The 17,135-nt window shown below is 41.0% G+C and overlaps 1 protein-coding gene across 2 annotated transcripts in view; it reads left to right on the top strand.

Moving 5' to 3' along the window:
* The window catches only part of TGFBR3 (transforming growth factor beta receptor 3), a 139,046-nt gene that overhangs the window by 99,889 nt on the left and 22,022 nt on the right, over positions 1–17,135 (top strand). The window contains exons 11-16 of one of the 2 annotated variants that reach the window (XM_075286557.1): positions 1,989–2,135; positions 3,453–3,626; positions 4,976–5,275; positions 9,519–9,636; positions 11,105–11,143; positions 12,579–12,686. In XM_075286557.1, coding sequence (XP_075142658.1) covers positions 1,989–2,135; positions 3,453–3,626; positions 4,976–5,275; positions 9,519–9,636; positions 11,105–11,143; positions 12,579–12,686 — 886 coding nt within the window. The remainder of the gene's footprint in view (positions 1–1,988; positions 2,136–3,452; positions 3,627–4,975; positions 5,276–9,518; positions 9,637–11,104; positions 11,144–12,578; positions 12,687–17,135) is intronic. The other variant, XM_075286558.1, reaches the window with a different exon arrangement.

Below are 17,135 nucleotides of genomic sequence, written 5' to 3'. Positions count from 1 at the left end.
ACCCCATTACAATCTATAGGGTACATGGGTAACCACCTTTTAATGCGTACAGGTTTCCATTTTAGGGGGTCCCCAAGCGGACTCCCTGAACGGAAACCCAAACGCAAATATGAATAGGGCCTAACAGTGGACCTTCACGCTACAGTCCTCTCAAGATACAATATTTTTCATATACAATGGTCCATTGGTACCATTATAACTTGTCACCAGACTCAACATACAGTGCTTGGATGGAGGTCCCAACAAATCAGTACGACCGTTACCCAGCTTTCCGTAGTTCTTTAGCAGGATTAACTATTTCTCAGTCCAAATGAAGACCGTGCTGGTTACTTCTATGGGTGCCAACCCCAGGGTACAAGCTATAGTCCCGATTAATATCCAATATATACTAGGCAGCACTCCAAAATAACGAAAAACCCCAAACGAATGCAATGCACTATTTTGGAGAGTTACCTATTTTATATTGGTTGTATTTGTATTAGTTACTTTAATATTAAATACTTTGCGGTCTTTGTAACCAATTACTGGTTTTCCATCTATAATCTCAAGTTACAATGATGGTCCTGGATCCAATTAATATTATAACTTGCAGGACCGATGGATACGTCTCCTTCCTGCTAAATACACTCCTGGCTTTGGCCCAAAAACATGCATCAAAATCTGCAACGAAAAACAGATGCAACGTGTAGCCCCAACGTAAAGCTTTCATTATGTTTGGCCAGAGCCCTCACTAGACTGTGCAGGAATGAAGTATTACCTTGGATTCAACTCCTCTTCTTTAATGTTTCTTTAAGTACAGATGATGGACTTCAGTAGATTAGAAGTTACAATTCAGCAGAATCTTTAACACTTAGTCTTTGCATTATGGAAGTGCCATAGATTAGCTTTGCACTTTTGGTTATTGCCCTTTTGCATATGGTGCTAATAATGTGACCTCGCCCAGACGTCTAAAACCCATCTCTATATCTGGGCCCCATTCACTTGTCTTTTTTGGACAAATTGAGCTAGAATACAGCACAGTGCTCTGTTTGCATCTCGAGTTCCCGTGCGTGCAAATTCTGAAAGGTTTTTTAATGATCTGAATATTTTCAGCAGCAAGTCTCGCCTAGACTTTATTATGTACAAGGTCCTAGACATTCTGTGCTCTTCTGTAGATGCTAACGTTGCTATACTTTTACAGAAATGATATCCTGTAATAACCTGAATTGCAAGCTCATCTATAAGCGCACAAGTATGTATACAGTAAACCAGGCTCTCTTCTGCTAACCCTTATGTGCACATTAGTTTTGACATCCGGGCTATTGTATAACTAAGACTGGTCTGGCTCTATAAAACACATCTCTTGTAATCTCTATATTTGAGACTGCAATATAAACCAAATCCTTCTTTCGACACAAGTATTGTGCACACAATAGGGAAACTTCCTCCCAAGGGCGCGATCTCTAGGTATAAAAAAGAAAAAAAAAAAAAGCACATGTTCCTTTTTCCTTACCGGTTTCATCTTTTCCATAGCTCACAGTCTGGCTGTCATGTGGCCCGGCTTAGTCTGTTAGGTCGATATGACATTTATAGATGTTTTGCAAAGTTTCCTATTTTTAAGCGCAAGTTTACAATTGGAGAACCCAAAATAATACTGTAGATAAGGGAATTGCACAAATAGCAGTTTCCTAGAACCTTCGTATTCATGGAATCGGAGTGTTCCCATATTACGGATACAAGGCTGCTGGTAATTCTTACTCTGCGATCCCCATTTGCCTAAGGGTAATATTCCATAGACAAAATATACATAAACAATCAACTAGAGATTAGATTCATTCCAATAATAATATTTTGGAATTGCCATCATGCATTTGCCTAATATAATAGCATAGTAACGTGACTCTACGTCACAGTCCGTCACAGTCGTTTAGTTAGAAAAAAAAATTTTTGGTTTGGTTTTCTTTTTGTAAAAAGCAGTCACACTGACAGCTTTCCCTGTGATGTTACAGATTGTTATACCGCTGTCACCACCCACTGAGGGAAGTGGCTGGCCTAGCGATTACGAGGATTTGGAATCTGGAGACAGCGGTTTTCCAGGAGACGCAGATGAAACAGAAATAGATCTTCTCTTCTTGAAGCGGCATGAAATTGTGGTGGTATGTGCCTTCAGGGAGAGACAAGGGGCTCGATTTTCTGAATCTTTTTGCAATCTGTCCCTTTGTCAGGACCACAGCCCTCTGGGGTTAGTGCTTGGGTTGTATGGGGTTAGAGGTGAATAAAATACAGCAGACTTTAGGAGCTTGTTAGACCATCACAGGACCCAGTTTGAGTCTGGCCACTTTTGTGGTTACTGTACTGACAGTATGACACCAGCCATTACATTACCTCGAGCATATATGTCATTGCTATATCAATATAAATGTAAGGTATGTAACATTGTACATCACACTACATAAATTACTTTAGGTAATATAAAGTAGTTATTTATTTTCTCTCTTTTAATTTAGTTTTTATAGAGTTTAGTTTTTTTTAGATAATTCCCTTAGTTCAAAATTCTGACTGTATACAACTACCACTAGGGGGCGCTTAGTAGCTTACTGCAGACAGGACTGCAGACAGACTTATATTTATACCGTAGTCCAGGGAGGAATCAGTAGTGTGATATCTGCCCCATAGTAAGTTGACAGTTGTGATGGATTTCTATATAGACTCTGCCTGATCCTTGCAATGCTCTATAAAAGCAAATGCTAAAAGTGCATGGATTTTAATGCAAAGCTACATTCTTGTTTTCTTTTGTTGTTCTTTTTTATTTTACTCCAAAAATTTGGATTTTATTTGTATTGCTATTTACATGACCGGAGATCTGCTAAGGGCATATTACACCAGCAAACCCTTAGGCTAAGGCCCAACGTTGCGGAAACGCAGCTTTTTTTGTTGCAGATTTTGCTGCAGTTTTTGAGCCAAGGACAGGAATGGATTGAGCAGAAGGGAGAAGTATAAGAACTTCCTATATATTTCCCATTCCTTTTGTAGCCATTCTTGGCTTTGGCTTAAAAAACCGCAACAAAATCTGCAACAAAAAAAGCTGCGTTTCCACAACGTGGCGCCTCAGCCCTTATGGTGATAAAATCACTATGACAGATACAGATTCCCAAGTGACCATAGTGTTATCTATATAGGAGATAATGTTCATTGCTACAGAGTGGGTGCAGCGTAGACCTTCGTATACTGATAGTATGCAGATATAGTAGATATTTTTCAGGGTTGTGCTGTGTCCTACATTCCGTTAAGTGGACATTAAAAAAGGTAATGTGACTAACAGTTTTATTTCCATGTCCCGTACAGCTTTCTTCATTTGTGGATATCATACTGAATAGACCTACTTACCGTAGTAAGGCCTGACATACTGTATTTCACTGCTATTTGTTGTAGATTATGTCCTTTACCCCTCTTTTTGTTGTTTCCCTTCTTAGTTTAACTGCACCCTTCCGAGAGACAGCATTGATCTCTTCGACCCCGTATTTCCTCAACCTGACTCCACCATAAATAATGTCACATTTAATATGGAGCTGTATAAGACTGACCTGTTTCTGACTCCTGCTCAGGACCCCTTCCCTGTGGCTGAAAATGGACAAGTCTTTGTAGAGGTAAGGATCATCTTGACTTCAGGAACCAAAGCTGATCCTGCTTCAACAGCAAAATGCTTGCAGGAAGATGAAGGTTTGCCTTATAGATCAAGGATTGCAGTCACCCCCCACAATAGAAACTGTTTGTCATGCTGTCAGAAAAACTTAGAATTGCAAGGTGCTCACCTAGAAGGAATAGTGTCCACGAGTGCCTACAGTTTGCTTTATTGAGGACCTTTCGCCACCTCTGCCAACTCTAAGTTTTTACTTCCTTCAGTAGGCATTGCTTCACTGATTCTGGAGTGGTTGAAATTTTTTTTTAGAGCCCCCACCATTCCTGGTGAAAGACAGCTAGGGACTGCCTACCTGACAGTAGAGAGACTACTTGTACAAGTAGATGTCCAGAACAGTTGCACAGGCCAGTCACCTACCGAAGACCATTGTATGAAACATGGTGGCTCCTACCACCTAACATAGTGACCTTCCCTTATAGGGTCTGTGGAAAATACAAAAAAAAACCCAGTTATGTCCCACGTGCCATGTTGAACGTTCTCTGTATTGGCTCCATTTATCAGTATAACGGGCCTTTCCTTATAACACTAAGAGATTTACTCCATAGGAAACTGTATAGGTGTTTTTGGATTTTACGAGAAGGGATCTAGCAACCCTCCTTGAAATGCTCCTGAGGATGACCTGTTTTGGTCACTTTATTTTCTAAGTCCGCCTCCCCTCCTTCTCCTGCAGGGCACATAAGACATCACAACCATTTGTAGCGTCACTAATGGTTGTAAGAAAACATGAGCGCCTTACAGATTCCTGACATACTTTACTGATAACCTTCCATTTTCTCGCTCTCCTACATGCAACGTGGGCCGGTATTGTCCATTCTTGAACTATTTCACAGTCCATTTACAGTTCCTACATGATATTTCCAAGACATTCTGCAAAGCGTATTAAGACGTACACATTACTGGCGATACATATTTTATCTAGTTTCTTAACGCCACAAAGATATTTATTCACTGTTAGATGGGTATATTGTCAGACTCATGTTCCTTGGGCTCACTAGACGAAACATTTCCTGGGGGTCTACCTTCCAAAATCCAACAGAAATAGACCATAGTGCCCTTCAAATTTGGGTTGCTTCTGTAGTGTGTGTTGGTGCCCGGACCAACGATAGGATCCTCTGGTTGTCTCGTTGGGCAATTCAACACTGTAAGGAGACTTGATATAAATTATAGTGAATCTGTATTTGCGAGTTATTGACCTCCTTCTAGTCCTCAGTTGTGTCATGTGACTCTCCTGACTAGAGAATAACATTAGAAAGTGCAATTTTTATCACTTACTCTTGTCCATTTTTGAATTTACAGGTCTCGGTGACCAAGGTTGAAAAAGAATTAAGTTTTGTCATCCACACCTGCTCGGTTTCTTCACCCTCCAATGTGGACACATCGCCGGTGCAAACAGTCATAGAAAACATATGTCCGACAGACGAGTCCGTGAAGTTTTACAAAGTAAAGAATATGAACTATCCGACCGCCCAGGAACAGACTGAGAAGAAGCGCTTCAGCTTCATGTTTAAGTCTGTCTTTAGCACGTCTTTGGTCTTCCTTCACTGCGAATTGACACTGTGCACAAATAGCGATGGAGCATTGGAGGGTCTGCCCAAGGTGAGCATTAGCCCCATTTGTCATCTTCTTTAAGGACTTGAAGTCACTGCTAAATGTGCAGCCTTTTCAGGTCAGCTACCAATTAACAAGAATAATGTGACAGTACGGCGAACTCCTACACCCACCGGTCAAGCGCGCAGATAACCTCATTTTCGAGAGCGTTACACTTACAGCTGCTGAGGCCTAGACAATGTTCTTCTAAATTCCTTTATCCAAGGCAAAGATTCACCAGATACATAAACCAGACTCCATAGTCACCAACACATTAAACACTCACATGTGCAAAAGTCAGTAGGACGCTGTGAGACTGGATTTCCCCATCAATCACATGTAGGCCTTTATTTTCTAAAGAGGCCTACAAAAATATTAGCTGAGATGTTACTCATAGAATTGGGGGAATTCGTGGGAAATGTGGACCTCATTGATCAAAACTGTTCATCTTTTCATTTCTTAAGTACATATTTGAGTATGAGATGTCAACTCCAGTTCAGACCACTATGGTACATGAGCGTTAGAGCAATTTTTTTTCCTACACAGTCTATGTATGGGCGAGTTCACACTTGTCTGTACATTTCAGAGTTTGCTAATATGTTGTAACCTCTCCAGAAGACCCCCCCCCCCCCCTGACGAGACAGATAGTTTCACCATACTAGAAATCTTCTTTGAAGACCAATTATTAATTTTTGGGTGGACATCGTAAAGCGCTTGTAGATGTAACAAAACTTGGTCTGCTGTATTCTCATTACAAACTGAAATTGCCGTATAGTACAACTCTTATTATTACAATTCTATGTAGTTTTAGGGTATGTTCACACATAGAAGATATGCCATAAACCTCTCACCATGGAATTTGGAATTTTCTGCAATGTAAATAATCTGCTATTATGGACATGTCCTTTTAGTTTAGATTAATGCAGGTCCCATTAACATTGTCAACTTCTATTTTTTCTACCAAAACGTCACTATTAGAGATAAGCGAACAGTAAAATGTTCGAGATTCGATATTCGTTTCGAGCAGTCCCTCAATATTCAACTACTCGAATCAAATATCGAAGTGAAGTGAATGGGAAACAGCAGTGCAAAGACCAAAAACCTGATCATTTTTAAAATGTCAGACCCTGGCTTGTTTACACAGATTTTTTTATGTTGATTTTTGGCGTATTCCACTTCAAAGTACACATGTAAAAACACTCCCACTTAAGGCCGGGGCCCCACGGGATGGAAACGCGGCAGTGTTTTCCAGTAAGGGCAAAGTGGATGGGATTCTGGTGAATCCAATGTCCACTTTGCAGTAAAAACCGCCATGCGGACACGCCGCGATTTCCAAAGCTGGCGCAGATTTGTAAATCGCAGCATGTCATTTATACCTATGGAAGCGCCGGTGGTTTCCCCATAGGTATAATTGTAACAGAATGTCCACGGAGGAAACACTCTGCAAACTTTCTGTCTAAACCGCTGTGGGAAGAATCACGATGCGTTGCCACCGCGGTTTTTCCTGCAACGCTTTTTTGCTGCAGGATGTCCCATGGGGCCTTAGCCTAAAAGGGGTTTTACAAGATTTTTTTTTAATCAACTTATGGCCCATCCTTAGGACTAAGGACTGGCCAGAAATGGAAAAAAAAATACTGGAGAACCCCATTAAGTTCCAGTATTTCAGTGAAGTCAGTGATAGAGTTTCCTTGCTGAAAACATCACTAAAACCCTTCAAGTAGCCACACAATGGTTTTGCTCCATATGGTTAAAAAGCCGTATGAAAACGCATCAAAATTCACATCAGGATTTTGCCAAATTTCCGATTTCAAAAACCTTCTGTCTGCTTTGTCCTTCTTAGTTACAGAAATCCATGCACACACACGGACATTTTGCTATCCCCTCCTAGTCCCAGCAGAAAATACCGCTGATAAGCTTTCTACATGACATGCTCGGGATGCCTTTGATGAGCGGCGGACACTTAGAAAGCTTGATGGGTCACTTCAGTGTGTGCATTATACAACTATTAATGTGCCTGTTTATTATTTCCATGTATTGTGCCATTATTGGAGTCAGTTGTATGAATCATACACAGGATACACAAGTATTAGTTACAATAAGCCACTATGTAGGTTATACCGCATATCCAGAAATGGGCCACAAACTATATAAATTATGGAGTCAGCCTTCCCTAGAATAGTTTTTTTTCCATATCAGTATGTCTTTGGAGTATGGAAGGAAAGCCACACAAACATGGAGAGAACATACAAACTCCTTGCAGATGTTGTCCTTGGCTAGATTCGAACCCAAGACTCCAGCACTGCAAGACTGCCTTCCCTTAGAAGAGATGTACCATGTCTGCACACAGTCCCTATGGCTCCTTAGTGTATAAGTACCAGGGACTCTGTATCCCACCTGACAGCTTTCTGCTCTATGCACAAGGCCTTGGGCCTGTTTTGTGTTCATGTTCACTCCTAGCCGGGTAACACACTATAGCCCAGCTCAGTATCACAGAATAAAGGACACATTGTTATTAGATTGCCCTTGATATGCCTGCTCTAGGTTTCTTTAATCCCTAAATAACTCCTTAGGACAGTTAATGGCACAGCATGTCCTCAGGTGGCGCTCTGCCTCACATGTGCTTTGAGTACAGTCCACAGCCAAGCTTTGGCTTTCACTTCCATTTACTAGACTATTGTGGAGAGCATTTCTTCAGTAACTGGCAAGAAAAGGAGTTTGTTGTGTGAGCGTGAAGGAAATCCAGAAAGGCCCAATAGGTCTGAATGGAGTTATCTTAAGTGGTTTTTCATGCTACTGAAGTCAAGTAGAGACAGTGACAGCTATTTGTGTCGGGTTACTTGTGTTCAGAAGTGTGTTTTGCCTCCTTGGAATAACAAGGAACACAAGAGGGGATTATATTTCACAGCAGGCCCGGACTCCGGGGACTTGGATTTAGAATGTAAGACATGACTGGCTATTATCAAGACATTTCTCTACCCTTCAACATGTTGAGTTGGCAAGTGCTTCTCAATACCTGACTGGTGTATTCAGGATCCAACAAGCAGAGTGACAACCAAATAAATCAATTTGATTTACACTATTCAGCTAGTTTTTGGTTACTGGATACTTGAGGCCTTCAGTGACATTGTTTATTCACCTGTTCCATGGACTCTGCGGGCCGTTTCTTCTAATATTTGGTTAGATTTTATATTCCCTCAAGCTTATAATCGTATAAGAACTTAAACTGAAACAAATATGCCTTTAGGGCTAAAGAAACATGTTAAGTTTTTGTTCCTTTTTTTAGTTTTTGAACCAAAGCCAGGAGTAGATTCAACAGGAATGGGAAATATATAGGAAAGACTTATACTTTTCCTTCCTGCAGAATCCTCTGTTTCAGTTATAGCTATATAGAAAACGCCAGAGTTTCTGCAGGTATAATTGACTGCAATTTACAAAAACGCAACGGTTTTTGAAATTGCAGCATGTCCTGTGTGGGTATTTTTCTGCAATGTGTGGATGGGATTAGCCAGAATCCCATCCCATCCACTATATAAGTGCTGTACATGGGGGCCTTGGCCTAATAGCTGACTTTCCCTTTCACAGATGTGGTAAAGGTGACCACTAATTTAGCAACGCCGCAACCACTTTGGTTGCCTTTTGTTCAGAAAGAGAATTCAATGTTCATTCCTATTTTTTTTCCCCTTGTTTAACGCTAGGTTCACAACTGTGCTCGAGTTTCCGTCCAGAGGGTTCGCCCCGAACGGAAACCTAATTCACTTAAAAAACCGGTTACCTTGGTAAACCCATAGACCCCATAGACTATAACGGGGTCTGCCAGGTTTTCCACGTGAAAAAGTTGGAAAATGCGCAGAGAAAAGCGCTACTTGCAGGAAATTTTAAGCAGAATGGGGAATGGAATTCCCAGACCCAGACCGGGCGCAGAAAGCTACAGAAAAATCTGCAACAAAAACCACTGCATTTCTGCCATGTGGGGTCTTCCAGGGAATACAATTTAACTTATGTACAGACATGGGGCGTAAAAATTATTCGTATGATAGTGGTCTTAGATTTGGTTAGTTCACGTCTGTGCTGTTTTTGTTCTTGTATGTAATTGTTCTATTCAGTAACTTGTAACTAAATATTCTCCATTGGTTCGGTTGTCTGGATAGCAATACAACCTGTTCCATCCGTGTTCCAGGTCAGTCTGACAGTGCTGAAGATATAGAACGGTACATTATAAATACCTCCCTGACCTTGCATATTTTCCTTCCAGTGCGTTCGTCCCGATGAAGCTTGCATTTCCCTTGATAGCAGTACGATCATGGTTATGATAGACAACAAGAAGACGCTCACAAAGCCCCTGGCCGTGGTCTCGACAGAGAAACCTTCAGGTAATCCGGTGCATCACTTCCCTTTCCTATATACCCTTGAATACAATTTTTCCTTGAGGACCATTTTGTCACCCAAGTGAAGTGCACAAGGCCAATGTATACCCCAGCAGTGTGTGCAGACGTTTTAGGATGGTATAACATGCCTAAAATATTTGGTCCATAGGATTTAGTTGGCTGTAAACATTTCAGTACCAAAGATATCCTTAAATGGGGATGTCAATGGGTTTTGTATAGGACGGTGCTCAAGGGCAGGGAGTTTATTCTCTGTGTAATGTAGTAATCCATGAAGTGCAGATTAATAACCATCATTCACTAATTCAGAATATTTATAGGCTTTGCTGCAGTATTAAGGATTGACCTAGGGCTAAGAAAACGTTCGGTATAGCCTGTGTCATATAGTTGTAATGTGCAGATGGCTTATAGTAACCGATGACTTAGCTCATTTATTTCTTCAATTTATAGAAAAATGATCAAAGCGAGGAACAGATGAGGAGCGGCTTTTTGTTTAACAAACTCTGGGTTACTAAGGAGCCATTTTCATTACTCAATACTGGGCAAGGAAGCGTTGTGCAAGTCAATGGGATGTAATCCAGATGAAATCACAGCAGTATATAGATCACAGATATTTACATGCTTCGTACATTTCTGCAGAGTATTTTCTGTTTTTGCACTGCTAGTAAATGGACATCTCATTCCTGGAATCAATCCTTCCAGACTACAATGTGGTATAAACAGTTCTCGGCGGCCGGTGGAGCAGATTAGTGGTGTTACTGATCGGAGTGACATTCAGTGATAACCCTGCTCAGGAAGGAATGTAGCAGTGTGAGATAGGGATATTAGGAAATACAGATTCCTGCACCTCTCATTGTTTATGAGATTTGAAAGTCGTATATACACTATATAACCCTATAGATTATTTGCTGTGCTCTTTAAGGGTGTCTTTCACCATTACAGTCCCTATAACCGCAGTCATATAGTCGGGGTTCACGTGAATGAAACATCTTTTTTCTGATTCCTCGGTGCCTTCGCTGCTCAGATATTAACTTATTTCCTGATATGCTAATGAGCTGTTTGGTGCAATAATATGGTGCATCGCTATGCTCTCCTCTATGCATTCCAGTATCCATTCACTCCATCCCTCCATGAACATTGTTTGGCACTGTCAATTATAGCAGAGAGATAACTCTATGGTGAGATAAGAGGAACGGTGACACCCGTATTGCACCAAACAGCTCATTACCATATCAGGGGAAAGCAAATTTCTCACTATATGGAATTTTTCTCTCTCTGCCAGTTTCAGTATAAAAAGCATGGACATCCGGCTGTTCCCCATTATAGTCTGTGGGGTTCACTGGTGTCTGCGAGTAACCACTGTTATGGCGGACCCAAACAACAGAGATCCCAGCACAGATGTGAACCTAGCCTTTAATTCTTACATGCAGTAACTTGAGTCTTTATTTTGATACAGGAACTTCAACCAGTAAAGTCCGTCCAAGTATTCCTGAACGTAAGTAATACCAATACAAAATATGTATGATCCTGTAAGGCACTGGTGACAAGGTTTTTTTTTTCTGTTGCTTTATAGAGACAGAAAAAAAAATGGAACGTCATCATATGGGGGACACTATTGGGCCTTGACAGGTCCCATTGTCTTCTAATGGGGTTTGTCAGGTTGAACATCATTTAGATCATAACAGTGTTGAATTCTGCAATATTCTTCCCATGAAAAATGGCAGAATTTATGATGGAGTCTCCTAACAGAGTAATCTGAGCCAAGGTGTTACGTTATGATAAGAAGATTGAGTCACATTATACAATATGTTGAAGGATTCTATCACTTCTCCAAGCACATTCAATTGTCACCACCATGATACAGAGAACATTACAATGAGATAAACAATATACCTTTTGTAAATTTGGAAAAAACAACATTGAAGTATTATGCAAATGAGGCAGTCGGTGCACTGGGGGCGGGACATCAGCACTGGGAGCACTGCTCTCGTTGCTGAAATAGGATTGGTGCTGTCACAGCATTGGGAGGATCAACTCTGGGTGGTAGACTTCCTTTAAGGGGTTCCATTATGTTTTGATAATTATAGGATTAGTTTTGTCACTGTGTAGGTACCAGGTCCATATTAGGCCTAGTGCCCACCAACCCAGGTCTCCTACGTTCAGGCCGTGACCTCAGCTATTGACCTTACTTCTCTGCTCGCCCTCTGATTTCGGTTCAGCTCCATTTACCCGCCCTTTATTATTAGAATAGGACGGATGTGCCATTGAAAAAAAAATGAATGCCTTAAGGACCTGAAAATAAATAGAAACACGCTTGGATATCAGTAGAGGGTGTCTCTGCGACTTTTCCAGCTCGAGGAAGTGTTGTATTTTTTGTCTGGAATTAATTTCAAACATTCTCAGCTTTGCCAAATTTTCAGAACAATAGATTCTATTTCTGTGATTTCGTGTCCTTTGCCTAACATCACCGGTTTCACGAGCGGTTCCTCTCTCCACCTACAAATGGGCACGAGGCCAAGAAGGTTTCATAGGTTACAAAGTAAAGTTGGCTGAAATGGCCGTACACATGTAGGAATAAGTGATATTTCCTTAAATCCTGGTAATATTGTCAGTGCTGCGTTTCGAGGCCACTGCAGTTAAGTGCTTCTGCGAAAATCCATTTTTCACAGTGCTGTATTTAGACATGTACCGAAGGGTCTGATTCCTCCAGCTACGTGGGAAGGACGCGTCTACTCCAGATTATGTTGATCTCATAAGAAAAAACCCAAGACACACGCTGGTATCGGAACTGATTTATTACCCTGTGTATGAAACGGCAATATATAGAACCACTAATTCACTGGGAACTTTTTAGACTTAGAGCCAAAAAATGAAATGTCCGTAATATAAAAATTCCTCCATTAATAATGTTTTCTTTCTCATTTATGTAGCAATTTTCTACGGGCTGGACACCCCGGTCGTGGTCGGAATCGCATTTGCAGCCTTTATAATTGGCGCACTATTAACGGGAGCTTTGTGGTACATCTATTCTCATACAGGTAGGCCGTACTTTAAGATTTTGTATTCTTATTTAAGTCTATATATAGCTGTTACTCCTCTTGCTCCCCTCATACACATGCACACTCGGTTTCTCCAAGTGTGCATGTGTTCTCAGTAAGGAGAAGATAGCAAACCAACGCCTGGCGCCTTTGGAGGTGGTTTATCTGGAATACTGTGTACAGTTCTGGGCGCCTCAATTCAAGAAAGACATCGATATATTGGAGCAAGTCCAGAGAAGAGCAACCAAAATGGTGGAAGGTCTGCAAACCATGTCCTATGAGGAGCTGCTAAAAGAACTGGGATTGTTTAGTTTGCAGACGAGAAGGCTGAGGGGAGATTTAATAGCAGTCTACAAATATCTGAAAGGTAGTCACAGTGCAGAGGGATCTCCCCTATTCTCATTAGCACAAGGAAGTACAAGAAGCAATGGGATGAAACTAAAGGGAAAGAGATACAGATTAGACATTAGGAAAAACTTTCTGACAGTGAGGGTAGTGAGAGAGTGGAATAGGCTGCCACGGGAGGTGGTGGGCGCTCCATCAATGGAAATCTTCAGGCGGAATCTGGATAAACATATGCTGGGATGATTTAGGAAAACCTGCACTCGCAGGGGGTTGGACCCGATGGCCCTTGAGGTCCCTTCCAACTCTACCATAAGTAAGTAAGTATCTCCATTGAGGACAGTAGGATCAGGCATTGAAATCCACCATATCCAATCCTTCTGCTGTCTTGGGAGTATTGGGACACCTCTACTAGATGCCTGGCCAATCTTCCACTGAAGTCAGCGGAAGACTGGCTAAGCATCTAGTAAAGCTGTCCCAATACTCCCATGACAGCAGAAGGATCGGGAATGGTGGATTTCAGCGGAAGACTGGCCAGGCATCTAGTAGAAGTGTCCCAATACTCCTATGACATGAGAAGGATTGGGAATGGGGGATTTCAGCTGAAGACTGGCCAGGCATCTAGTAGAGGTGTCCCAATACTCTCACGACAGCAGAAGGATCGGGCATGGTGGTTTCAATGCCTGATCCAACTGTGCATAGCCATGGCTACATGTGCTTGGCCATCTTTAGTCTTTTTCCTTGCCGATTTTCTACTGGGTGGCCCCAGTCCTTGGGAATTTTATGTAACTCCCATCTAAACACTAGTGTCTGTTGCTCACTTAAAGGGGTTGACCATGAATTGGGCCTACCCACGAGGAAGCCGAAGGCGTTGTAAAATAAGAATAAAACCATACTAAGCTGGATGCTCGAAGTCCTGCACTCCATGTGACCAATCAGTGGCCTCAGTGGTTCTGGGTGACATATGTGAGTGACATTACTGATCCTTCTTCAGTACTAACGTAAAGAAAAACAATATATCAGTATTCATTCTTCACCCACTTGGGAAGTAAGAGTTGGCCTTCTAGTGCAGGAGTGACTACTTCTTATACTGTGTTTGAAGATGAGACCAAGAACTACTTAAGCTTCACCTTTCCAGTGCTTTTACCAATTATAAAGTGACCCAAAAAATGGATGACTTGCGTATAAATCTGGACAAGTTTCAGCCTCTTAAGACATATTATAATTATACTTATTTCTAGAGGCACAGTGTTAAAATTTTATTAATTTTTCTAGATATCCTTGCATTTGTCTTTAGGTTCATAGAAATGACAGATTTTTGTATCCGTTCATAATGGAGACAAGAAATATAAAAAATATTTCTCATTAATCTTGTTCCTTAAAATGTTATTTTCCAGTGAATTCTTGAATCCAAAGTCATAATTTCACAGCTCATTTTATGATTAAACTCCAGCGTGACATCACTTTATGGCATGTTGTGAGCTAGAACCAGATCCGTGCAGAACACTAAGAAAAAGCATACAGAGCAAATTATGTGTATAGCGCTTTCCGAATGTCAAAAATAATGTATTTTCAGAGCCTTGAGACAGCACATTCCAAATTTCCAAACCTGCCCATGTCAACCATCTGTTTTGGCATAGTGTAGTAAAAGAACTAATAAATCCAGCAGCATCAGATGAAACCTAGGACAGCAGTAAAGTAAGATGTACTGACCTTGGCTTCATCTGCTGAATGTACGTGTGCCTCAGGGCTGTTATGATGAATCTTGGATTTATCTCAGGTAAGTTATTTTACTACTCGGTGCCGAAACTTACAGCACTAAGAACTTAACACTATATCTTATTTCCTCTTTATGTACTTTTATGTTTTAAGGCCCAAAATTCTCTGCTGATCATTTTCTTAAAGGGGATGTCCCATCTGAAGGATCCCATCTATACTGGTAGCTTATGTAAATTGAACACTTTTCCTAAATATACTGCTTTAGAAATGCTGCTTTGTTTGCCTGCTATGTGAACTTAGCCTCCCATTGTTTACACAGTGCTGCTATAACCTCAGAGCTGTAGGACAAGTGACATCACTTACTCAGTGCGCGCAGGACAATCAGTTCAGCTAATTGCAGTTTGCCGATATAGCCGAGGTATAAAATGCGTTATGGTTGGGGGCACCACTACTGGGACTAGGACTAACGTGAGGATGCCTTTGAATGGAGTGGTGGTCCGGCATGCACCCTCCTCTCTATTCACAGCCTAAGAGGCTGACAAGAACATGCAGCAATTGGATTGTATTTTTTGGCTGGTGCTGGGGACACTTATAGGCAAAACATAGAAAGACATTTAGAAACAATCAAGGGGCTCTATGAGCCTAGAAGCCCATCCCAGGTCACAAATCCACACCCGTCAGGGTCGGTGAAAGAAAAGGTTGCCCCTCTGGCGCTGACTCAGCCGTGTATACCTCTTTAAGATAATATATAGCTCTTTACCATTTGTTTAGTGAATGCAGAGTCTGACTGTTCCCCAGTAATCCCTCAGCCAAGAAAACTTGCACAGGCAGACCGCCTACCCGAGCAACAAATTAATGTAAAACACGTTCCCTTATACATTCCATATTTCAACAAATAAAGCCTTCTCCACCCCTGTGGTTTGGGGAATTCATTCCTCATAGCACAGCTGAATATTTTTGCACCACAAATAGTTTCTCTGCAATCTGAAAAAAAAGACTTTTCATAGAGATTTTATAGAGGAAATAGAGGAACCCATCATTATATGACTACATGTACAGTGATGGATTACCTGCAGGCGGATCACAAGCACTATAATAAGGGAGTGGCGCACAACGGCGTGGCGGGTTCTCAGATATTTGGTTAATAGTATCACGTCATTTCAGTGTTATGGTCGGGCCACAGGTATTTGGTCGTAAGAGTTATATCCTCCAATATTGTTATGTGTTATGGTTATTAGTAATACAAGTAATAGGTTTACATTTACTTTATACTGTATGCATTAAGCAGATACAAGTATCAAGAATACAAGGTTGTTGTTAAAGGGATTCTGTCTCCGCAACCCACAATATTCCCCCAAATCGAATGGTGTCTTCACTTTGTGAATGGTTATCTCCTTTGCCATCCATACCCTGAGATTGTCCCGTTTACAGGTGTCCTTTATTCATTGTGAAATACAGATTTCAATTGTTGTATCTTCTATTATTATTTATAGCTATTGGTCATATTTGTAGCTATAGATACACAAGGTTTGTTAGTAATATTGCTATTGTAAAATTCTTCTGTAGATGGGTCAGTGACATAAAACATTGGGCGGTATACAGTCCTGTTATGGGTAATGGAGAGACGTAATACTTGTGTTCTATCATAAATGTGTCTATTGAGCCCCCTAGCTAGTTGTTGGTGTACTACCATCCATCACTACCACAGCTGTCCCAGAATGGACACTCTTTAGCAGAGATACAATGTAACAATCCGCTCTTTTTGGATATACATTACAGCAGCAGTATATTGTAAAATCTACATATATATGAATTAAGGGACAGAAAGATATATGCAGACATTTATTCGTTTTTTTACAAGCACTGAATGATTGGTTTACACATTGAATCTGTGTAGCAGTTCTATTGCAGCCCCTAAAGGGTTAATGTATCACCAATTTGCTTTATAGAATCAGATCTATCACTTTTTTCCTTATGTTTTTACTTTCCAATGTAGATTTATTATATTTTTTTTTGTATATGTGGCTGCCATCTTGCCTGAGCTTCTCCTCTGCCTTGTTAACAGCATTTAGTGACATGCTTTACAGCCTAGTCATGGCCGTAGGTAGCAATCAACCGGAGCCAACTCATTGAGGTCTATGGGAGACTTCACAAGCATTCTCTGTGCAGGGAGGGAGAGCGCTGTGGTCTAGTGTCAGTACTGCGGGCACTGCTGGGTCAGTGGGATTATCTGTAGGGGCGTTAACTTCTATTGTAATCCTGTTTTAGATGTAAAGGAGGTGACTGCTGAAAAGAAAATCTTTAGATGTGTCAGTCCATTGTGTTATGCGTAGTGACCAGAAAAATCTAAAAAACATGATTAAAAAAATAGGTCATTTCCTGGTGATA

Source organism: Leptodactylus fuscus, chromosome 9, assembly GCF_031893055.1.
Source record: "Leptodactylus fuscus isolate aLepFus1 chromosome 9, aLepFus1.hap2, whole genome shotgun sequence".
Classification (NCBI taxonomy): Eukaryota; Metazoa; Chordata; class Amphibia; order Anura; family Leptodactylidae; genus Leptodactylus; species Leptodactylus fuscus.
The sequence above is the reverse complement of the archived record's forward strand: the minus strand, read 5'-3'. Positions and strand labels throughout refer to the sequence as shown.